Raw genomic sequence first — 25151 nt, 5'->3', positions numbered from 1 at the left:
TGAGAAAGATAGGGTCACTTACTTACGGCTCATAAATAATCCATGAGCTACTCAGTAATTCATTTCCCTTTGTTGCCGTACAAGTTTTCCCTGGCGATAAAATTGACCCCGCAATCTGATAGCAAAGCTGTTTTAAAAAAAAAAACGAAAAACTCACATCAAACAGAAGACGTTTAAAATTCCAACATTATACGTTCTGTTAACCAATCAGTAATCGCAAAGATGATACTAAACCATTAGGCGTATTTTTTTTCTATAACAGAAGATACATTATCTATACCTTTCAACAACTAACGCTGCACCGAGCTGAAATACATTTGCATTGAGTTTATTTCATTATCAGTTCCTAATAAGCATGAACGTAGATGTAACCATATTATTTATTCATTTCAGTTTTTTTGTTTTACCATGATCATTGCGCCGGTTTTATGTACCGTATATAAAATCCACTCGAGGTTTGTAAATTTCTCTTTCATTTTGAAAACTTTCGCATTGACCCCTGAAATTACCGACATTTCATAACAAATAATAAATCACCTATTCGCTTGTGTTCAGGTAACCAAACACATTTTAGAACTTTTTCGGCCAAGGAACGAATATGGGCTCTCTCTGTACCAACTAAAATACTGTATGTGATATCTTTACGCACTAGTGAGCGGCATTAACTCAGACAATTGACGCTCTTCATGCGAACATTTTCGAGTAATCAATTGTAAGTGCCCGAACTTTGTAGGAAATGTGAGGTTACGTTACCTCTGTAGGCCATAGTTTATTTTAATAACCCTGCCATCACATCCGCGGCGTTTAGGTATGAAAACAGATGACAAACAAAGGTTTTTGTTACACGTTTTAATTATTTGTTGTTTTTTGAATATATTCACTTGAAAACATAAAAAATAAAATAGGACTATTAAATTGTAAAAAGTAATGATGTTTTGCTTGACTTGAGATATGCAATCCGCTACCACCCCACCCCACTCCACTCCCCCACACCGCCACAAAGAAAGCCAACACATAAAACAAATGTAAAAGATAAGTGAGATAAAGCCGAATCTTTTTTCAGAAGACCATAAGCGCAAACACATGAAAAGACCGCTTTTGTATTTGTTCCTACATTTGTACGAGTAGTCTGATAAGAGGTTTACATGCTTACGTCATTAAAAACTTTGGCAAAGCGTGTCACAGCCTTATTTAGCATTTATAACTAGACTGGTCTGCCACAGGCAGCCCAGTAAATAAAAATAATCCCCGTTACTACATCCGTACTAAGAACAAAAGTACGAAGTTTATTGTAACGACAGCAACTTAACCGCACGATATAGCGGTATCAAATATGGGCACATGAACCTTAATCGCTTCGTTCGTGCTTTGTTTTGAAGCCAAAAAACTTCGCCAGCTTGTTTTTCCTGTACATGACCCAAAATTCACTTTTTATCGCGGAATAACACAGTTAATTAAAAGAGTAAAAATACATAATGAAACTGAAATTATTTAACACTACGGATGTCAGCTTTTCTTGGAGAAGAAGCTTGGAGCTAAAAGTCTTTTGGAAGCGTTAGTACTTTTTCTGAATGCAGCGTTAGTTCTTTCTGTTTTCTGTAACGGTGAAGAATTGTCCGCACTCTGAGAACATAAACTGTTTTCCGGTACAGTGCAGGGGTGCTGTGGGCTGTGGTTCTCAGGTACTCGGCTTTGTGTAGCTGAGCCTTTTGTATCCACATCATCTTGACGTTCACCCAGATTGCTGTCTTGCTCAGAGTTACCGCTGACCGAATGTTGCTGTGGTATATTCGCACTCTTTTGCGGTTTTGCCGGGGAGGACTGGTGACTTCTCTTGGTAACCTGCAACAAACATTCATATCAGGAGGTCATCGAACTGTTTTGTAGTTTATTAGGGTGGGGTGGGTTAGGGTTATTCCTTTAAATATGGCGGGTGTTTACAAAGGTTATATTGTGTGCTATAATAACCAAATACACCACGGAAATAACCACCACTCGTTTACAAATTCACCTTGGTAGAGCCTAGTTTTTATCAAGTTTTCTGTCTTTTCAACTGTTTAGGTTTATCATTTAACTGCGAGGATGACATCCACATTCAGCTGTTTCATGCGCAGTTTAAATTTAAGATATATTTCATAGATCTGACTCACTTCATTTCCATGATCGCTTACATCATGAGATCACACTTGACCTGATCTCTGGTTGGCTAGATTAGTTCATATATAGCTCACAGGCCGGGGCCCGGGAATCCCAGCTTAGTGCGGAGTAAGCCCCGTATTACGACTGAGTTCTTCGCAGTTATTTTAGCCCTCTTGCTTTTAAGCAAATAAAGTTGTTACCGTGTGTAAACTGTGCAACCACAAGGTTGAACCTATAACTACGATCAACATACCCACATTTACATACAGGAATATTAGAGTGCCTTAATGTTCATCAATGGAGTGCATTATTTTGTTTTAAGAGAATTTTTAAATTCAACAAACCTGAAGAGGAATGAAAGGAACCGCTGACGCACTTAGCATTTGATTCGCGGTATCTTTCCCTGACGCACCAACTGCTCTTGGGCCACCTGCGCTGGGTCGAGATGGGGGTGACTGTTGGTGCATAGTGTGTTGCCTTAGAGACGGGCTAGGTACAAAGCCCCCAAAAGCAGGCGGAGAAACCGGAAAGAAGCCTGGTGCAAAGTGCTGTGGACGGTGTTGCATAGCTAAGTGTTGAGGACTGGGTACGTTAGGCATGATGCGAGGCTGAAATGGAATCAATGTTAGCTTTTTATCTCTCTTTACAGTCAGCTAATGTATTTATTCATATCACGAGTTCATTCTTGGTTCGAGAAATCAGGATATTCTAAATTATGCTGCATGCAAAGTCTGCTACACAAACTTCATCTTCATGCCAAACAGTCCAGTAATTATTTTATCGGCAGGAAATATTACTGACAGCAAATTCTTTCTTACCAGTTGAAAGAGCGCTATAGATGCTGCACTTTCTACAGCCTCATTTTGATCCCGACACAAACTCCCATGAAACTTAAATCCATTGGCCAACTCTACTGTTGCTATCACGCCCTAGAAAAAACGAAGGGAGCAAATCTAAAGTTGCTCAGTTAAGCTTCACGATAGAAGAGAGTAAAATCAATTTAGTCCAGAATAGTTCCATTGATTTACAGCAGTCGTGAAGAATGTAAAATTGGTCACGCATGCGCATGATAACCCACCTGAGATGGTACTGGTGTACCATGGTAGTAGGGTGGGGGTAAACCAACAGATCGGCACCAGTTCAGCAAGGCTACAGACGGCAAGGTCCTACAATAAAGAGAACATGAACAAAAATGAAAAGTTCTCTTCTGGTGAACCTTGGAGAGCCACAAGAAACGAAGAACTTGGAGGCTACATGTTGGGCGAAGGTATTTCAGATTAGTACGACAAAAGCGACCCGCGCGTTATCTGGATTATGTGCCACGACCAAACTAGCTAGTACTGCTAACCTTCCCTCGCTTAAACCCTTGTATCAGCCCTCCCATCTACCGGTGAGGGGCAGATTGGTTAAAAGTTACATGACATATTATAGGCTACTGAAAAGCAACTAAAGAAGTCGCCAGGAGTCTACATGGAGCGTCGCCACCAAACTAACCATCCATCAAAGGCCGCCGGGACGGACAAAAAAACAATCTGTGATCAAAAGAGTGTATTCCTTTAGCTTAACAAACCTCTAAAATCCTTAACAAGCAGTGGAAATATAAGTTCTAATCACGATCAATCTGACTTACCCAACTTGGTAAGGTACGGGCGATAACGCGACAGCTTGAGGAGAAACTGCTTGTGCAGAGCCTTAAACACGATACAAACCACTCCATTAAAAAGATAATTCAAAACATAACACACTTGTTTTGAGCTTTGATAACCAAGATTTAAACTCACTTTGACTGCGAAAAAGTTCATCAACTGACAGATGCCTGGCTCCGCTTCCGCCGCCGCTGCTGCTATGAACTGATGGTTCAGTAGATTTAACTTGTTCCTTTTCTTTCTGTTTTTCTGTTTCAGTAACAACTGGCTTTGCACCAATCTGGAGCAATTCACGGAGAGCTTGCGTCCCGTCCTGAAATGAGTTAACGATGAGTTATTTCCAAACACCTGATCTCAGGAGACTATGTACTTTATTCAGTTTTAAACAAGACGGACAGCAAATAAAACCTGGCCCGAAAGTAACAAAAAGAAACTAACGCTACGTCCACAGGTATACATTTACGTCCGTGAATGGATTTTTAAAAAAAATAGAATTATATATTTAGGCCAACATAGCCAAAATTTGTAAACAGGTAACTGTATCCGTTTCAACTGGGCTCAAATTCGCCAAAATATCCATTTCTGTGAATGCTGACGTCACAGCACATGCTCAAAGTTGTAGTCTCGTTCCCGGGCGACCTCATTTTGAATAATACTTTCGTGTTTATGAATCCGAATGTACGAAAATCGTATCCCTTGACAAACATCTATACGTTTTGGGATAGCATGATTGATTGACAGACCTTGATAAGTGTTTCGCCTGTTTTCTCAGCTGTATTTTCTCCAGGAGAATGCACGCCTTCTGAGTCAGCACCACTGTCAATGGGAGAGTTTTCTTTGAGTTTTAATTCTTTCCACATATCGGCGAATTCACTTGGACCATTCGTAGGTTTTGACACCTGACAGAGTGAAATAAAATAAAATAAAATAAACCCTGAGTCAACTTTCATTGAACTACATTTAGTATCAGTGAGTTCATGACCGTTCATAATTATTTATTAGGGAGCTTAAGCAACTACTACTACGACAACGACGACAACTTCAACAAACAATACAGGTTTAATGATCAAAACAAAAGCTCTGCACGTGCATTACGCTTTTTAGTACATTTCTTTGACGTCCATTGCACGACTACGACGTGAAACCTCGTAATTTGACGTTTTATGGAGGACGTGGACATACGACGACGAATTTTCCTTCCTCTTTTTGAACCTGAGTAAAATCCTTAAGAATTCAATTCCGGGAAAAGTCGCCTGTATTTGACATATTGAGCGGGTCCAAATAGACGCGATTGAGTTTGAAAGAACGCAAATTCATTTTTTAGCGACGTTCTCAGTGCCGTCGTCGTCGTCGTTGCTTAAGGTTCCTATTATCATCTTACCTTTTGAAACCTTGGAGGCGTGGATATCCGCTCATCAATCCTGTTAACAAATAGAGACACCACACAATAATTGACAAATTGCAATAAGTAATCAGTTTCCTTGTTTACCGCGGAATTAACAGAAACACTAGTAACAATCACTGAATAACTAACTTGCCAAGTGACAAGACTCTTTTAATCTTGCAGTGAATAAAGGATAAGAAATTCCTGCTTACGGTCTAAACACCGTAAATGAAAATAACTGACTCACTTTTGTGTTGATCGGTTGTTATTAATCTGCGCTTGGGGGGATCCTCGAGCATGAATTACTGGTGTTCGTTGTTTAGTTTTGCTGTGAGGTGTGTTTGTTCGAGTATTAGCTTGAGAAGGACTAGCAAGAGTATTCATGCCATTGGACAAACCAAAGCCACCACCATATGGACTGTTTGGAGACATACCACGGCCAAAACCCGGCGGCGGGGCGCCTGAAGGAAACAAAACATGGCACAAAGAGACGACGGGTTATAGCCGGTAATGGTATAAATGCAAAGTGGTGAAAAGGTTTTTTCTAAAAAAATCCCGAATTGAAGCGAGCAGACGCACCTGAGGAATTTAACCTGACTTCCGATGAGTTGTGTCTGTTGTTATTTTTGCCACTGAGCTCGGGTGATGCACCCAGACTTGGACTAAAGGGTGCTCTGGTGGGTGGTGTACTTCCACTGCGTCCAGCTTGGTGACTTTTCCCTGTTGACTTCTCTTCGACTTTTTGAGCTTCACAGCGATCACCATAGCTGATGTTAATAAGTGATGACGCTGACATAAGGTATACTTTATTCGACGAACACCTGAGGAAAACAATAACGGTTAATCCTTTCTTTACTATGTACCAATCCTTGTCAACCCACACTGTACCCACTAACCCATACCAAGAATGGTCAATCCATCTATACAATGTACCAATACTAGTCACCCAGTTAATAGCATGTACCAATACTGTTCAACCCACACTGTACCATGTACCAGTGTTGGTCAAACTATAATGTACCCTGTACAGACAGAATATGCTGAATAAACCAACACTGGTCTTACGTTATATTACTCTGGTTATTTAACATTGTTTCATCCTTGTAGTAGCTTTTTATTTGACATTAAGGTTTCAAGTAACACTATTTCATGTCGAAATTAATTATTTTCCCGACAACAACGGAGAGTTTCTTGGTTGAGTTCTTGAGCACTTGTTATTTTAAACACTGCAAAATACAATACCTCAGGGGCTGTCCACCCAGGAACGAGTCATCAAACACAACTTCATACATCACGTCTGATGATTCATCACCTATCAATGCAAACAGTAGAAGATAAGAAATAAGGGTTTTTTTAGTAACTGAAAATTAAATCATTATAACTTACCTCGATGGATGCCTGTGACAGTTCCTCTCAATCCAAACGGAACAGCTGCATTCATCTTAACGTTAACAACTCGGTCAAATAACTCGAAAGATGCATCACTGTCAGGGAGGATGTCTCCTAAATGCTCTGAAGGCTGTAATATATAACAATCATCAGGTCAACTGGTATTTTTTTGGTTTCCAAGAAAACTGCTTAAAATATCGAAATGGGAAACATACTCACCCTAAATAAGAGGTGTGGCCTCACACGAACCTTGACGCTTTTTGGTTTCTGGTTCAGTTCCTGAAAATTATACACACACACACAAACAAACATTTACAGAAAGCAATAAAATTAGAGTAACAGAACAAAGACGGGAGGGAAGAAGGGATATAACATATCCCTGCAAATTAATCAACGTAATCAGTAAGGCGGCATTAGTTGCCTTCGCAAAACAAAAACGAGATAAAGTATCAAAATGTTAGGGTTAATATTGACCTTGGTTTTCTGAATGGCCTGCTCTATAGCTTCCACAACTGGCTCATCTAAGCTGCTGTTTCCACATTTAACTGGTTCTAGACTCAGCGTAGGTACCGTCTTTAACCAGTCCTGGACCTCCGATAAGGACCTAGACAAACAAATCGGTAATTTCACTAAGTTACTTGACTGAATTCTCATAATTACATCACCAAATGAGCAGGAGGAGGAGGCAATGTTTTACATGAAATGTCATCTGGAGACTCTCATTTAAGAGCATTGACAACATTATATCTGTTTTACCAAAGGCTAAGGCAACATGAACTAAAAATAAAATGTCATCTTATCATAAAGTCAAGGGTTCAAAGAAACTCACCCATTTTCACCTGCAACCAAATCGTTTGCGAAGTATTGATCATTTGAGGACATCTTAGCTAGAGACTCAAACAGTTGTGGAAACCTGCAACATAACGAGAAAAATACTCTTTCTATGTAAATGTATACAAATAAAAGTGATACAAATCCTCCTGTAACTAGAAATTCTCGTGAAGGTTTGATGAGAAGAAATCAATAATCAAACACTAGAAAAAAGACGTCGCATCAGCAAGAAAGAAGAGATTACGACTCCACTGAAAAGCTCGTTACTTATTGAAATGTAATACATTACAAAAAACAGTGTACAATTTGAATTTAAATCTATTTTTCTGGATTCATACGACAAAAACTATTACTTTGCTAAATAGTCGGCTATTGTCTTCCGTGCAGTAGGAGAGAATGTCCAACCTCCTTCTTCAGTCCTTCTTGCGTATCCGAGAACCTACGCGAACAGAAATTTAATTCATTTGTTAAATAAAAACAGGCACATGCTCAAACCAAAGTTACGAAGGCCCTCTTTTGGGAGGGGGGGCGGGGTATGTGTCAAATGTTCATTTGAGAACACTTCGTTTCGCGTCCCATGTCCCTGTCAGTATTTTTTTGTTTAGTATTTGCGTTCGTTTAGCCCAAGTCGCAGTCTCAACCCCTCTGTTTCGTTTGTCATCATTTCATCTGTCATACCGCCGTTTTCAGGCCAGTCCGTTGTCGGAATGTTACTCCAAAAGAGCCTCATACACGGTTCTTGGAACAAAATAAGTTATTATATCTTACTTCTTTGTTTTGTTTACTGAACTTCATATTCAACCCAATATCAAGCTTGGCACCACTTCTAGTTGAACTGCAAGATAAACATTGTGTTCGTACAAGTGAGCGCAGTCTATTGCAGGAGACTTTATTAAGGCCTCAAGCCAACGCGACAAGATTGCAACGTCAACTCATGACTTTGTAACTTCGCGATTGCCAGTCCCACAAAGAATGGTACAAAACGACACAAACGCTTGCCTTCTTGATTTTACGACAGAAGAGTTGTTTCATGAGTAAGATAAGTAATGTTTTATGAAATGACCCATATTGCTATGCGAGTGTGGGCGTCGCAGTTGTCCGTTTCGTAATCTTGACCTGTTATTGAGAGTGTTTCTATTAAAAATAAAGAAAATCGCAATGCAGGGTCGAACCCGGACCTTTCATACCCTTATCTCTCTCCCTCACCACTACAATAGCATGCCGACCCGCCAAAAATTCGAAAAATGTAAGTACATAAACTAACAAACTGTTTTTCGTTACTGATACATCAATAACAGGTGACCCTAGCCCTTTCCATAAATTTTAACGTAACTTCAACTTGGGCTTCAACGCTGTTCTTTGTAAGACTATTCTCATATTATTTCCTTATTGTAACTTAGTCCAGGGAATATATTACATCTATCACGAATAAAGGCTTGGTTACCAATGGTGGCATCGACCGTCAAAAATAGCAAAGACCGTTTACGGAAGAGAAATAGACCTCGGCGTCGACGCAATAGCTACATATGAACAGCTAGTAAGTTCTGCACTGTATCATTGAACATATGTAACATGTGTACTCACTCTTTACTGGAACCCTGTTGTATAAGGAGGCTGCCAGTTACTCTTGATAACAAATTGGGAGTGATACCAAGCTTCTTGGCGACAATGTGTGCAGGAAGATAATTTAACGACAAGCCCTGATAGAACAAAAAGGTCATCGGTCAATACAGAATATTAATAACTGTATAAACCACGTATTCATGGAACAACTAACTCGTCTAACAATGGTATTATATAGTCTGAAGCTGGCGATTTAAGTAACATTTCCAGTTCCACACGGACACTGAACTATCATCAGTACCTGGTGTTGGTCAGTGATAGACATGAAGTCCGGTTCCACAGGGACACTAAGCTAACTTCAGTACCTGATGTTGGTCACGGATAGACATTATGTCCGGTTCCACAGGGAAACTAAGCTAACTTCAATACCTGATGTTGGTCAATGATAGACATTATGTCTGGTTCCACAGGGACACTAAGTTGCACTCTGACACGTGACTGCTTTACGTCAACCTCTATCACTTCTCCTGAAGCACCATAATACGGTGAAGCTAACATGAAGCACTGACATCCAACAGGAAAGAGTTCTTCAACAGTGTGAATTTTATCATCCTCGTGTGTCTCATGTACATGGATATCCTTTAAAACAAACAAGAAAAACAAAGGCCACATTTGTCAAATTCTCTATAATACGAAACTCCTGCAAAGCCCAGCCACAGGTTTAAAAGTCTAAGTTTGCGTTGTAAACTGTACTTCCTATGAATATCCGGGCTTCTTCTGTTGGAAACGTTGCTCTTTTTGATGCCATATTTGCGGCTTTTTGCCGTAACAGTCAAGTGAACACGAAAGAAAACACTCAGGAATAAAAATTGTATAAAACCTTTGTCTCTTACTCTATGTACTAAATAAAGTTAGGGTAGCAGGACAGAAGCCTGAAATTTGATCTTCTCAGAAAACAGAAATATAAACACCTTCTCTGGGTCAAGTCAACTGCTGACACTAAATGGAACCTTTCATAACATTTACTTGAAATTACAACTCTTAAAAGCTACACTTTGCTTCTTCCGTTATACCCATTGATGCATTGTTATTTTTATTTAATACATTCCTTTTTGTAAGCAGTGTGGACAGTCGAACACTTGTTAACAATGTAAAAGATTACGTAGAAGAAGATAGAGAAATAAAATCATTACTCTTTCGATGCAACTAGAATGATATATCAGACATTTTTTAGTTATAGAGGAAGTACCCGCAAAAGAAGGGAAAAGAATTACCTTGACTGTCAGTTGGTGAGGATAAGATATTGGATTTGGTGTCCATTCTTTTTCCATGGTAACCAGACCTTTGGCTCCACATACATATCTACAAACACAGAAACAAATCAATAGTGTGTTTATACCTCGGGGTTATGTAATGAAAATCGTTTCTTGAAAACAAGCAAACGAACAAGCCTCAAAGGGAGATACATATTGCAAATGTTTGTACAATGCGGCTTATAAGTACATTTTTATTTGTGTCAGTTTTCCTAATAAGACCTTTAATTTACTGTATAACAGTCATCAGACTTTTGTCTCATCAGTTATGGCTATTACTTAAGGAAGTTCTTAAAAACTATAGGCTTTAATAAAGCAACGATCGATGATACTTGACTACGATAACATGATATCAGCGCTAATTTTCCTTTTACACTGTAAAGTATTTTATAACATAACAAAAGAAAACAAGAAGGAAAACAAAAGGCAATTTTAGGTATACATCTAAACAGTCACTTACAGGGTTCATGGAATAGTGTACACCAAATTACTTCTCAAAAGTAAAAGCAACTTCAATAATATATTGCTAACCGTTTTCCTCTGATGGGACAAGCGTCAACGATGACTCTGGTTTCTCCAATCTCTATTCCTCTTCTCTCCAAGTGCCTGACAAAAAATAAATAAATAAATAAATAATAATAATAATAATTAATTACTTATATTGCGCCTTTTAACATGCAGTAATCAAAGGCGCAATACATCATGAATTCTAAAAACCTTATAAAATTTTTAAAGAAATAAAATTTAAAAATACTAAGAATTAAAAGCTAGTTTTAAAAGATATGTTTTAAGTAAGAATTAAAACTGTTGAACTGTCTTTGATTCCCTTAACAAGGTGGGTAATGCATTCGTCAACGTGGGAGCAGCAACAGAAAAAGCTCTGTCTCAGAAAGATGTCAACATCTTCCCAAGAGGGAAATCTAGTAGTAATGCATCATATGATCGCAACTGATGGGCAGATTGATTCCTTACTGAAATCAAATTACTTATATACTAGGGTGACTGACTAAGCAAAGATTTACAAAGGATTAAAAGAAATACAAAATCTCACTGGCAGCCACTGAAGTTCTTGGTGTACAGGGTAACATGGCTTAACTTTAATAGAAGAAAAGGTAACAAGCCTAGCTGCAGCGTTCTGGACTCTTTGAAACAAAGGATATACGTACAAAGGAGGAGGCTTTTGACAACACAATACTTACGTTTCTGCCATGGTCTTGACTTGATGTCTAAAACTTTTAACTTGCACCTCTGTCAATACCTCCTCTTTTATTTCCTTTGTGGAATTTTGTGAAGTCTTCTTTTGTAAAGAGTATCTGTTAAACAAAAATATTGAGCTGGATTCTGTAATTGTGAACATACTTTGTCTCTCTTCAGCCAATAGCCCCAGATCCGGGTAGTGATTCTGGCTGGTTGACACATACAGATAACCAAATAAATAAAGACATTAATATTTACAATGGCCAAAAGGACATATTTCACCTTTTGGTTCCGTCACAAACACCCATGACCAGTGCTTCAACCATGTGAGGCCAGCCAACATAACATGTTTCACCCAGCAGATGCTCCGCTATTTCTTCTGATGAAACCTGATACAACAAAAGATAACATTCATTGATGGAACATGATGCTCAAGACCTTGAAGAATGTTTGTTAAATACTAATGACAAGCATTAACAAAATTTTATATTTCTATCGAAGTATTAAACACAAGAAGGTGATCATTTCAAACGTTAAATTTCATGAGGACAGGAAGAGCAAGACAAACCAAAGACAAAGAAACTGTACAGTTGAAAAAGTACTGTACTATACTCAGGGCCAAACTAAGGACACCCAGTAATTCTATTGCAGAAAATTGTATAATAAACAATAGCAGCTCACCTCTTGCTGTGATGGAGTGATCTGAAGAATCATACTTTTGCCTTTGCTATGCATCTGAAATACCTTTACATTTGCCTTCCTGAGCTCTGCCTGAATCACAAACAGCAAATGAGTTACTACAACATTATTAATGACAGTGTAAATACAAGTTACAAGACACTGCTGGCTTAACCCATTGAAGCAACTTGTGACGTCAGAGAACATTACTTATGGTGTAAATACAAGTTACAAGGCACCGCTGGCTTAACCCATTGAAACAACTTGTGATGTCAGCGTCTCCTAATTTGAAAGAGGACTATGATACCCAACTTGTTCATGATGAGAAAGTGTATCCTGAAAGTAAACCTAATCTTAATGATAAACCAATAACCAAGTTTAAGTTTTTCCAAAAAAGAAAACGCATTAGTACCTTATGAGCCACATGGTACATGGTTGGAAATCCAGGGTAAAACACATCAAGTTTGACTCCCTCACAAAGACCTGCAAGAAAAAAATAATAATATATTGCACTCATTGTAAATGGTATTGGACACTTCTACCTGTCAGGAATGGACTAAACAGGTGTCTTAATACGAAAGGAATGAGCTAAATTTAAATTCAGCTTCAAATCATCCAGCTTTCTCACTGAAGATTGAACCAGCTGATTTCTGTTTAAAACGGCAGTAACTTGGGTCATCTAGTTTAATTACAACCCTATCAAAGCAATTTGATTTCAAACATAGCCCAGAATTTTATTGTAGATGGACACACCTCTACACATGTGCTTTAAATCCACATGAAAGATGTCTTTGTCAAGAACCTCACACCTAACAAACAGAAAACATGTTTACAACATAGCAGCCAATACCTTTACTGCATAGTCTTAAATCTAACATACTTTTCATAAAAAGCTAGCACTCTATTGTTGAATAACCCCCTAGTATCATTTTTTCATTTAGTTCTTTCAACCTTTCAGCTGATATAGCTTGTGTGTGCGCACAGCACAATTCAATAATGCACATTTACTTTATTTACTTATTTAATTGATAAGACCTGTATGCATTAAGTCATAATTTAATGGATTGCACTTAATTTGCTTTTTTTCATAACTTATATGCCTTCCAGTAACTCTGCTTGCATTGTGGGTGGCTCCTCCTAAAATGTTCTACAACATTGGTATAGAATTTAATAGATCTCAGACCAATTGTAGAATGGCAGTTAAGGCATCCTACTGATGAACAAATACTACATGTAGATATTTCCAGCGATAACAATTTGCTGTCTGTCCCCTTCAAAGTTATTAATAATACTCAAAACCGTAGTGTGTCACTGTGTTTATGTCACAAGAACTCATACCTAGCATGGCAGCAGGAAAGATCAGGAAACTTTCCAGGCAGTGATGATGATACAAGGAAGTTTAGGGTTGAATCATAAGTGTACAATAAACAAGGGCCATGTTTATTACGATTCAACTCCTCCTCTGTTAATCTTGAATACAGAGGTGACATGGCATTAAGCAGCTTTTGCTGAGAAGAAAAAAAACGTAATACCACTTTGTCACACATAACTATTGTGAACACAAAACTATGCTTGACTTAAATAAACCATACCCCACCCCCCCTCCACCCCCCCCCCCCACCCCGTCAGGTATTAATGAACAAATCAAAACACACACATGTATAAGGGAAAACAGTTAAAATGCAAAAATGCATTAGACTTCTTTAAAACAAATGAAAAAAGTACATCACATACACGGTGTTAACACAACCTTAGATAACAACCATGCATTGACAACCAGGACAAAAAATTCAATGTACTGAGACATGAATCATGTTAAGCCTAAGTGTTGGCGGTGTAATGCATTAACACTACAGATTGCATTGGTAAACCAACCTCATCAATGAAGGGAATCAACACAACAGCTTCCCACTCTTGTTGTTTACCATTCAAGTCTGTCTTGAAATTCACCGGATAGTACTCTATAATCTCTGACTGTTCCATGATCATCAAGTTCTGTTAAAAAATTGACCATAACCAGACAGTTTACTTTTTGCACTGTACCCCTGTTATTACAAACACTCAAACAAAACCAGGGCTAAAAACACATAGGGATGGTAAATGGACAACCGCTGGTCAAAGGTTATTGGCTGGTTAAATTCCTTTCTTTGGTCATGTCTGATTATTGTTTGTCAAATGTGAAAACTGTACAGCAGGGCACTGCGAAAGAGATAACAAACTAACTGTTATTCATCAATATTTGCAACCCATTCTTCTCCATATTTCCCTTTCTCAAGACTCAACTTTCTCTATTTTTTGCAAGGCATCAGGCTTCAAACCTGTCTTCTCACCACCACCTTGCGTGCCAGTTTGATCACACGGTACAAGAACTGTCTTCTAACCACTATTGCGTACAACAGTTTGTACATGCCATAATATCTTTGTCTTATAATCTTCTCTCTCTTCTAAAAATCGGTCGAGTTGCACTATTAGTCCATACTGTACTGCTACTGTAGTAACGGTCTTGGGTATCTTACTTAATTGTGTGTAAGTACGTTTCTTTTCCTATATCGTTCTGTTGTCATCGCTTCTATATGCATAAGGCTTTATAATGCTTTCCGTGTGTTATTTTATCTGAACTATCATTAGTCCTATCATGATTTTCCCAGCTCTAACTAAGAAGTTTTAAATCTAGGCACATGATAATTAATTTGCACTCTGTAAGCATGTCCTTTCCTCTTTCATTTGTTGACTGTGCATTCATCAAGTATGATTTCTTGTTATTACTTTACAATATTCTACCAGCCAAAATATTTCGTGCCAGGCATAAACCATGGAGACAGACAGTTAACTGTTCTAAAGCAGTTGTATATGAAATAGAAGTGGAGTGCTTTTGACCAACTAAACTGTACACACACAGTATGTTTTCTACCTCTGTAAAGTCAAGTATAAAAAAAAAACATAAAATCATTTGTATAAATGAAAAAGCACCTGGAATGGTTTTGGCAAGAGTTGTCGGCTGGCAGCAGGTAATACAGCAAGAAGCTGTTCAAATGGAAGGAAAGGAGTACACAACTCAAACTGGATCAACATTTCACCAAAGTTCCTTATGTCAGACATGTAGGGAGCATAATGAAAAGGATAAAACCTAAAATTCAAAGATACAAAGAGTAAGTTGACTAACATATTGATCTCAGACAGATGATGACTTATTAAACCTACATTTAGAGTACTTTTAAAGTTATTTTTCATTGTTTAAAAGGGACTTCTATGATTTTCTTTCAAATTGTGTAAGTCGACATCTCACTTCTAGCCGAACTTGTTGACCAGTAGTAATTTCATGTTAGATGTAAATTTAGATATTTCTGCATAGCTGTAGATTTAGCGAGTTTGTAACTACGAAATGCATCATGCGTACATTAATTGTCTAGAGGATGATAATAAACTATGCTAACCAGAAAATGGGTTGTGAAATACACGATTTCAATACATGTTAATAAAAAAACATTATTACCAACTCCAAGAGGGTACTCCACTGAAATAGTACAATAAAATCCACTGGATTCCCTTAACATACTGGAATGTCTGCTCTGCTAGCACATCTCTGAAATAAGAATCATGTATGATGGTACAGTTATAGCAGGGTGTATAACAGACTGCTTCACCTTATTAATGCAAATAGCCCTCCTCATGAGATGAAGATACACACACAGGGGTAGCCAGCAGGTTTGAATAGAGTAACCAACTGTATTAACAAAAGGTGGGTAGATCCCTTTTTCTAGGGGGTCAGTGGAGTGTTCCCCCAGAAAATTTAGAAATTTCGAAGCCCTAAAAAGTGATTTTCAGCTTTGTGGATACTAAATTGAGTACAAAAGATAATCTTATTTTTTTACAATTTTACTGATCAGTAATACACTAATGTATTGGCAGTTTGCATGTTAATACATTTCCTGGAAATCAATGAATAAGAACAGAATAACCAAGAGTAGTTAACATTGCACTTTATGCAAAATGTGAGCAACTAAGGTCAATTAATGCCAATTAATTAATTAATGCCTAATTCCCTTTAGTTTTATGACTGTTCTAATTTAAGTTTTGACAGAATATTTCTTCAATTCAATAATCATGTCCTGCTTCAATAAGGGGGAATAAAGTAGCCAACTTCTCTGAGCAAAGTACCTGAAGCATTGCATTGGTCATCGGTGCTTATTGACACCCCTACACAGTATACATGTGGATGCCAGTATCCCTGTCTACAAAATGAAATAAGTTTCAATGTAAAATATCACAGAGTTTACCTGGTGACTTGGTCATATCCCATCTTTTCCATGTAATAGTCTCTTTTATGCATTGCAAATTCAGTCTCAAAAACATCCTCTTCTTCATCGCTCAACTCGTCATCAAATTTTCTTGCCAGCTTTTCAAGTTCAGGGTTCATTTTCCTGTCTGGTTTTTTTGCTTTCACAGTATCTCCAGGCATTAACTCCAATGCAGCAAAACTGTTGTTTAAAGTCAGCAAAGAATCGTCTTCCTTTGTAAGACATACGAGGGAATAACACAATATAGCTAAGTGAGATGTATGACTTACTTCCATTAGGCAGAGCACTTGAGCAGAATACTCCATACTTACCTCTGACTCCACTGGATTGTTTCCAAATGTAAAACCTTTCTTACTTTCAAACCATTTCATATCAACAAACTTCTCTTCAAACTGATCTCTGTCAAACTGTGGGAGAAAAAGGCTTAAATTTGCCCTCTTACCAACATAATATTCAAAATCTTTAAATTATCATGCAGATGACAAATAAGACTGTTTGGTAAAACTATTCTTTAAACAAGGCTTTATAAAAAAAATAGATTTCCTTTAACTTTCCTGGCATCGACACATCCTGAACAGTCTCACAACTATAGCTACAGAAAGTACATGTGGATTCAGATATTACAGAAAAACGACCCTCAAGACAAGCCACTATCATTACAACTTGAAAACTCTACCTTAGATAAAGCAACCAGGTACTTCTCAAATCTGGTTAATATGAGTCTTCCACCGTCATGAAGATAACCTTTGAAACAATTTGAGATAAAATTGTTATTTAAAATCAGTGCCAACTTCATCACTTTGCTAAACAAGGAGGTAAACGAAAAAAAAAAGAATGCACACAAAATTTCATGCCTGACTAATTCTCAATGAGGTGGTCATAGCATTAAATTTGCAACAGCGCACTTTTGAAAACTACAGTTTTTCATTGCAATGTTCTTCCATTTTAAGACTTTCACAATTGATAAAAATGAACTACCAGTCATAATTAGTACATGTACATGTATAGCTAATGCTGTAAAACAAATTACAGAATACTGTATAGTTACCATCTTGAGAAGGCATAACTTCAATGTAAACTTTGTACAAGTATGGCAAGGCATCCTGGTGGGTCATAAAATACTGACATGTGAAAGAGGTTTCTATGAACTAATTGCAGGTAAAATACGGCTGTTATCTGTATTTGTATCGCATCAATTTACTCCAAAAAGGTGATTACCAACTCTCTTAAACTAGTGATAAGGTTTGAAATGTGTCGAAAAAAGTTTTAAAAAAAACTACAACCAACAAATTGATTACAAAACTAATTACAACAGCATAATTCATCAATCAAAAACAAACAATAACTTAGGTGTTGGGTTTCAAATTTTGGATTCTAATTACAGCTAGATTATTACCAATCAAAGAATGAATCAAGGTGACATAATTATAGTTCTATTAACTGTTATATTTGTATTATCTACCAATTATTTTGCAAAGGTATTTTCATATTCTTTACTTACATGGTTAATATGGAGGTTTGGCAAATGTGGGATAAAATCATTCCCAACCAGAAAACCCATAAGAATCCAATCATCTATGATCCTCTCAAGCTCATAGGCAAAGGGTAATTTGCTCTGTTAAAAAAATAACATCAATACTATTTAATAGACTTACTGATCATATCATTACAAAAAAAGTACAATACAGTTATTATTTATAATAATTATGGCTGGCTTTGAAAGGGAGTAAGATGAAGAAAATCCTGTGTTCTGATTGGCTAACCATGCAGGCCAAATGAGCCTCAGGGCTGCCACTAAGTTTTTAAGTTGCCAGGTGTATGCAATTACTCAGCAGGGAATGGAAGAACAGGCAGGAAGTCATTTTGGTTCCATTTTCCTTTTTGTTGTTTATAGCCCCCCCCCCCCCCCCCCCCCTTCCCCAGCTCTTAGGGACAGCCCTGGGCCTATCTTGCCCCAGCCCCCTTTTAAGATTGCCTATTGTGTTTCTACAATCCACTTTCTAAGGCTATAAACTGAGAACTGGTGCGAACTGCAACAATTTAAAGGGACAATTACTTCTATGGTGATGGGGTGTTTTAAAACCTACCAATGGACAAGGACAAAACTGACTGAGTGTAGAGCACGCATACACATAAATAAGTGCCACATGTGTGATTTCTATAGAGAATCTGATATACTTGATGTAGAGCTGGCCTGGAGTTTCTAATGAGTACCTTTAATTCACTGAATTCCCAGTCTATGTATTCTCTGAACAGTGACAAGTGAAGAAGATGAAATGTAGTCTTTTCAGGTTTTGCTATTCTGTAAGTAATTGATACAAACACAACAATAATAATTATGGGAAGTACAAACTTAACAAACTTTCCTTCTGAGGAGCAGGGACAGTGCCATAGTGACGAGAGCAGTCACCTCCTAACAATGTGGTCTGGGTTCAAATCCAAGTTTGATACCATATTATTGGCCTTCTCTTTCCTGACTCCTCACCGCTAGGGACATCTCACTCCTCACCGTTAGGGACATTTCAAGGCAGATTGTGCCCAAAAAATTTCATACAAGTCACATATATCAATGTTTGCATAATAGTAATCTGGTAATCATGGGGTTCAAGATTTGTTTGAGTTCATTCTTTAATAGCTAAAAGAATCAAATAAGTCCTAGTATATATGTGTCAACCAATGAGCTCTTGCTGACAAGAGTCCAGACAAATTTACATCATCAGCATGGAATTTTGGGGGCCAAATCGTACACATCTCTCTTATGAAACGTCCCTGGCAGCAAGGAACAAGAAAAGAAAACTGTATCTGCAGGCTAGCGCCATCTATGAGTTGTTTCTTATTGGTTCTTTTCCTTGATGCAAGAGGTTTTTCTCCAAGTACTCTAGTTTGTCATCTTAAAAACCAGCATGGTTAAATTCCAATTTTCTCTGGAATGGGTGTTTGAATAACTTTCTTCTCCGCAAAATTAACCTTTTTGCTGCTTTTCCAAATCTCACTTCTTCACGAAGCAGGGAAAAGTGGGGTTCATGTGTTGATAGTCCAAGCATAATCTACAAAGCAGAAACAAAAAGTACATTGTAATATTGAGTGTTCTTAAGAAAGTACCTTTTTAGTTACATGTAAACCAACACTTATCCCAGCATCAAAACATGCTCTTAAAAAAGGCCCTTGGGGAGTACATAATGGTTGAACATCTATTATGATTTTCAGCCAATTGCCCAGGTACCTGTAATGATTAATATCCTGTTACTTTTTTCCAGAACAGTCAAAATTAATAACTGATACCAAAAAGGAAAAGTTAACAAAAATAGTTTTCACAAAATTAATGAGTTTCAAGCAAACCAATCTCTTGTCTAACTTCCTACGGAAAATTACAGAGAGGTACACCTAAAGAAACTAACAAAAAGAATTCATGTTCCATCCCAAAAAGGTGTCTTCCTTAAAACCCAAGCAAGTCAGTTTTAATTCTAGATCTGTTTTCTGTTCCAGTACCCTCATTTTCCAGTTGAAGGCAGTCTCTTTTTGTCACAAATGAAAACAGGATATGGTTTCCCAAAAAACTGTGGTGCTGTGTTGATAAAGGAGTAATTGACAGTTGCAAACACCAGTTATTTTATTTATTTATTTATTTTTTTGGTCACAGACTGGTTTCTTCTACGTTTTTGTCTCAAAGAGGTCAGAACATTGGATACTTGTACTTGACGATGCATGACTACGACTTTTGGATATGAATTGATGTTGTCATAATCACCAGAAGTTGATCACTTACCAGGTCAGCATCTAATCCATACAAACAGTGTCTGGTATTGGGATCATAGTCAACTCTCACTTTTTCTGATCTGATAAACTCCATAATCTTATGCTCTCCTTCACCTGGTGTCTGAAAATATGTTAGAAATAAAGATAGAATCTTAATACCAACAGGCATACAGAAAACTCTCACTGTTATCTGATGAAAAAGAAGTGCTTATTCAAAACAGTCAAGAACTTCTTTACTCATTGTCAATATTCTTTTATAAATTTTAAGTTGGATTAAACAGTGATGTTTTAAGGAGGTCTAGGATGTTGATAGTCAATTTTTGCAGACTATCAACTATTACCTGTTAGGACTATTACAGGTGTATCTGTTTCAAATCAAAACACACACTCAAAGTACAGTAAATGTAGGTGGCGATTTCAGATTATTCTAATAAGTATTCAATTGATAACCAGGGCAAAGTAACTGAGAGGTGGTTCACAACAGAATGTTTAGCACCTGTGGATGTTAGGACTTGTTGAAAGCTATGGAATCTGTAATGAATTCAATATCCTGCTTATGCAAAAATTCACCATGACTACACATACCTCATGTCCAGACAGGTAGATTCTTAATCCTTGCCAAGCAGGGTCAGTGGAGATCTTGTAGTTAACAAAAAATTTTAACTGCTCATGAAGTCTCACCATGAATGGAGTACCTAACAGGAAATAAAAATAAAACCTTGCCTCACTTCACAAACACAAGCAGCAAATTATAACTGCTGATTACCGTAACAGTTGTGATTTCAGTCATTTGTGTCACAAATTAACCGTTTCATTACAAGGTCAAACGCCTGTTTGCCATGTACTGCCAGAAAATATTATGGGAAAAAAGTAGTTCTCCTGTCAAACATATACACACACAGGCTAAATACAGTGACACAATGATGTACATGTACATGTCCATACCCGGAGTAATACAATTGGAATCAAATCTCTCCTCTTTTGGGAGAACCTGTCCTTTCGCCAAAGCTTTGCGAATGTTATCTTCTGCTTCTTTAGCAGACCTTGAAAGAAAAACAAACACAAGCAGTACAAAACGTTTGACAACTTCCAGAATATAATGTCATATCCACAACACTGGTAACAGCATCACAACATATTGGCTTTAATCATAACAAAATACTACATCAACAATACACAACATTTAGTTTATCTTCTTGTATTGGTATCTGGATAATAACAAAGGAAGAAAACAATATTACTACAACAAATTACCGAAAACGTCTCCCTCTTTGTTGATTCATTTTTGCACGAGGAGCTACACCATCGACAGCCATAAAAAACACTTTCTTGGGTTTAATAATACGGAACAGCACCTTATGTGGAAAGAATATAAAGCAAAAGCAGGAGAACAAAATTAATACATGAAAGAAAAAATAAAAGAGTTGTAAGTGCAATGATAATTATGTGCAGAGAGAAGAACTCAGAAAATAAGGGTTCCACAATGGGATTGAACCCAAGACCTTCCAGAGTCCAAACACAAGTCAGATGCTCTGACTATTGAGCAATTGGCAACTCTACTGATCAGCTGGTCAATATTGTTGACTAACAATCATAAGGACTGCATTGCGCAGTCACACTGTGTCAAATGAAATGAAAAAGTGTCTGAAAAATAACCATGAGCAACCTCTTACAATTTACTTCACCAATATACACAATTTCCTTTCCAATTGGCAGTTGTTTACATATAAAAAAGTAGCATTTAACATGAGATTGTCTGCACATCCCTCCAGGGGGTTTCAATAAAAATTGAGATAGTAAGCAGGTTTGAAAAAAGTAACAGACTGTATCAAGAAAAGGCTTTTAGTCCCCAAGGTTGTTCTAGAGGGGTCTGAGGGGCGTGCTTCCCTAGAAAATTTCAATGCCCTAAAGTGCAGTTTCCAGTGTTCTAGGCAATAAATTGAGTACAAAAGATCTTTTCGATCAGTTTGGAAAAGTAAAGTACAGTAAGCCCCAAACTTTTCTTAAATAACAATTATTTTAAATCTGGAGCCAAAGGTCTATCTACAGCAAATTGAATTGCAATTTAAGTTTTGATGGAATCTTTTTTGAATTTAATACTTTATTTTATTGTGCATAGAACTTCACCAACACTTAATAAACAACCATACCCATATACCAACGAGACATGACTAAGTTATATGAGGTAACTTAAGCAATAGACCACGCTTTCTATGGGTTTACCGATAACCCAGGCAGGATGTTGGGAGAACACAAGAAAAGCTTGTAAATCAAGAGCTGAAGGCAAGTGATTTACAAGCTTTGAGAGTGTTCTCCCAACATCCTAAGTGGGTTATCGCGCCGGTAAACCCATAGAAAGTGTGGTCTATTGCTTTTATAAAATAATTTGAAGTTCTTTATGAGTCTACCGGCACAATAAACCATTGTTTTTTAACCAATCAGAACACGCGTACTATCTTAGTTATTTTATAAAGTACACTAGAGGCATGCAAATATTAAATGGTAGCAATTACATAACATAAAACTTAATATAAAGGGATGAAAAATATATTTCCTCTTAGATGCTAGTAAATAATATAGACAACAGAAGGTGAGCACGTATCTAAGCTTACTTCTATGTAATGAAAAATATCAGCAAAAATATCCTCTTCGCTTTTTCTAAAATGAGGATCATCGTCATTTGGGTGAGAACATGGGTGAATGATGCCGTTCATGTCCAGGTAAAGATTGTCAAAATCAGGAATCTGAAAATATTAAACCAAGTTACACAATATAAGCTAAGGAAACACAAGCTCGATCTGAGTAGATTTTTCATACAAAAACTTGATCTTACTCAGCTACCTTATCAGCTTCAATCTCACCTGATGTTCTTGAATAACTTGACTCAGACATGGATATCGTTCACTAACCCACCTATAAAACTTTGGCACTCCCATCGTTATTAACCCTTAAACGACTCCTTTGAGTACGACAAAATTAAAATTAACTAAGAAAATCCTATTTGTTTAACAGCATTCAAGTTCGGTCACCAAAAAACACGACCAACAGAAACCACTGGTGTTCTTCTGAGCCCGCGCAATACCGCTGACAAATGTATCTCTCTTCACGTAAACGACATGAAAGGACCTTTGGAGCCTGTCGGGGGTACGAACACACCCCGTGCACTCCCCTGGTTACGGGCCTGGGTTCTTAAGAACGTCTGCGTGAGAGGCTAACATGAGGGGGAACAAAGAAGAAACGGCTGAAGGAGGGAGTTTGACGAGCACGTTGAAGGAAACCATGATCAGACCTTTTTGGTGTCTCTTTAAAGATGATAATGAATTCATGGTGTCTGTGCCTGTATAAAGTCAATTTGGCAATACTGCTGTAGATAATGCCAGTTTTATTTTACGTTTTACTTCACTTTAATCGTAAAAAAACGTAATTCATTTAACTGAACACTTTTAATTCACGCATGTATTTTATGTAGCCAGCATTCGTTCAATCTCGTACCCAGAGTCTTCTGTCTTTTTGATCAGCGGGGCAGAGATTGGCATTCGGGTAGGTACTTCATGTATGGGGACATATATTGTACCGCTTTTACCTAATTAACTTATAACTTCAACCTTTTCTTTGTTCTCTTTGTTTCCTTGTTTCCTAGTTACTCTGTTTCCTTGTTTCCTTGTTACCTTGTTCTCTTTGTTACTCTGTTACCTTGTTACTCTGTTACCTTGTTACCTTGTTACCTTGTTACCTTGTTACTCTGTAACCTAGTTACTCTGTTACCTTGTTACCTAGTTACTCTGTTACCTTGTTACCTTGTTACCTTGTTACTCTGTTACCTTGGTACTCTGTTACCTTGTTACTCTGTAACCTAGTTACTCTGTTACCTTGTTACCTTGTTACCTTGTTACTCTGTTACCTTGTTACCTTGTTACCTTGTTACTCTGTTACCTTGTTACCTTGTTACTCTGTTACCTTGTTACCTTGTTACTCTGTTACCTTGTTACCTTGTTACTCTGTAACCTAGTTACTCTGTTACCTTGTTACCTTGTTACCTTGTTACTCTGTTACCTTGTTACCTTGTTACTCTGTTACCTTGTTACCTTGTTACTCTGTTACCTTGTTATTTTGTTACTCTGTTACCTTGTTACTCTGTTACCTTGTTACCTTGTTACCTTGTTACTCTGTTACCTTGTTACCTTGTTACACTGTTACCTTGTTACCCTGTTACCTTGTTTCCCTGTTACCTTGTTACCTTGTTACTCTGTTTCCTTGTTACCTTGTTACTCTGTTACCTTGTTACCTTATTACCTTGTTACTCTGTTACCTTGTTACCTTGTTACTCTGTAACCTTGTTACCTTGTTACCTTGTTACCTTGTTACTCTGTTACCTTGTTACCTTGTTACTCTGTTACCTTGTTACCTTATTACCTTGTTACTCTGTTACCTTGTTACCTTGTTACTCTGTAACCTTGTTACCTTGTTACTCTGTTACCTGGTTACCTTGTTACTCTGTTACCTTGTTACCTTGTTACTCTGTTACCTTGTTACCTTATTACCTTGTTACTCTGTTACCTTGTTACCTTGTTACTCTGTAACCTTGTTACCTTGTTACTCTGTTACCTTGTTACCTTGTTACTCTGTTACCTTGTTACCTTGTTACTCTGTTACCTTGTTACTCTGTTACCTTGTAACCTTGTTACCTTGTTACTCTGTTACCTTGTTACCTTGTTACTCTGTTACCTTGTTACTCTGTTACCTTGTTACTCTGTAACCTTGTTACCTTGTTACTCTGTTACCTTGTTACCTTGTTACCTTGTTACTCTGTAACCTCGTTACCTTGTTACTCTGTTACCTTGTTACTCTGTTACCTTGTTACTCTGTAACCTTGTTACCTTGTTACTTTGTTACCTTGTTACCTTGTTACTCTGTAACCTTGTTACCTTGTTACTCTGTTACCTTGTTACTCTGTTAC

The 25151-nt window shown here is 37.5% G+C and overlaps 1 protein-coding gene across 3 annotated transcripts; it reads right to left on the bottom strand.

The window, feature by feature from the left end:
• Positions 1 to 989: 989 nt before the first annotated feature.
• LOC140941173 (5'-3' exoribonuclease 1-like) lies at positions 990 to 23222 on the bottom strand. 3 transcript variants are annotated; one of them, XM_073390149.1, is made up of 43 exons: positions 23056 to 23222; positions 22807 to 22938; positions 21449 to 21549; positions 21140 to 21237; positions 20780 to 20889; positions 20205 to 20315; positions 19406 to 19485; positions 18653 to 18740; positions 17940 to 18053; positions 17487 to 17541; positions 17115 to 17182; positions 16750 to 16845; positions 16418 to 16650; positions 15634 to 15723; positions 15111 to 15267; positions 14016 to 14135; positions 13479 to 13648; positions 12894 to 12949; positions 12553 to 12623; positions 12144 to 12233; positions 11745 to 11851; positions 11465 to 11578; positions 10797 to 10871; positions 10227 to 10314; positions 9382 to 9591; positions 8974 to 9089; positions 8158 to 8224; positions 7743 to 7828; positions 7388 to 7471; positions 7033 to 7162; positions 6778 to 6837; positions 6556 to 6688; positions 6412 to 6481; positions 5749 to 5990; positions 5417 to 5630; positions 5167 to 5206; positions 4529 to 4684; positions 3921 to 4098; positions 3770 to 3830; positions 3218 to 3305; positions 2958 to 3068; positions 2484 to 2747; positions 990 to 1842 (listed from the first exon to the last, which is right to left on the bottom strand). In XM_073390149.1, the coding sequence occupies exons 1-43, from the start codon at positions 23128 to 23130 to the stop codon at positions 1507 to 1509; spliced, it is 5145 nt and encodes a 1714-aa protein (XP_073246250.1). In that variant the 5' UTR covers positions 23131 to 23222; the 3' UTR covers positions 990 to 1506. The 3 variants fall into 3 exon arrangements, with proteins under 3 accessions (XP_073246250.1, XP_073246258.1, XP_073246266.1); XM_073390157.1 differs by lacking the exons at positions 21449 to 21549; positions 23056 to 23222 and having other exon boundaries at positions 22807 to 22928; XM_073390165.1 differs by lacking the exons at positions 18653 to 18740; positions 20205 to 20315; positions 20780 to 20889; ... (2 more) ...; positions 22807 to 22938; positions 23056 to 23222 and having other exon boundaries at positions 19406 to 19431.
• Between the last annotated feature and the right edge of the window lie 1929 nt (positions 23223 to 25151).

This window comes from Porites lutea, chromosome 1, assembly GCF_958299795.1.
Source record: "Porites lutea chromosome 1, jaPorLute2.1, whole genome shotgun sequence".
Classification (NCBI taxonomy): Eukaryota; Metazoa; Cnidaria; class Anthozoa; order Scleractinia; family Poritidae; genus Porites; species Porites lutea.
The sequence above is the reverse complement of the archived record's forward strand: the minus strand, read 5'-3'. Positions and strand labels throughout refer to the sequence as shown.

What these genes read in the sequence shown, in the direction of transcription:
- LOC140941173 (XM_073390149.1), bottom strand. Translation starts at nt 23,130, where the DNA reads ATGGGAGTGCCAAAGTTTTATAGGTGGGTTAGTGAACGATATCCATGT. An exon ending in TGTCACAGGCATCCATCGAG is followed by an intron (nt 6,482 to 6,555) that starts GTAAGTTATAAT and finishes TTGCATTGATAG; the next exon opens with GTGATGAATCATCAGACGTG. An exon ending in TTCCTTTCATTCCTCTTCAG is followed by an intron (nt 1,843 to 2,483) that starts GTTTGTTGAATT and finishes TGTTTGTTGCAG; the next exon opens with GTTACCAAGAGAAGTCACCA.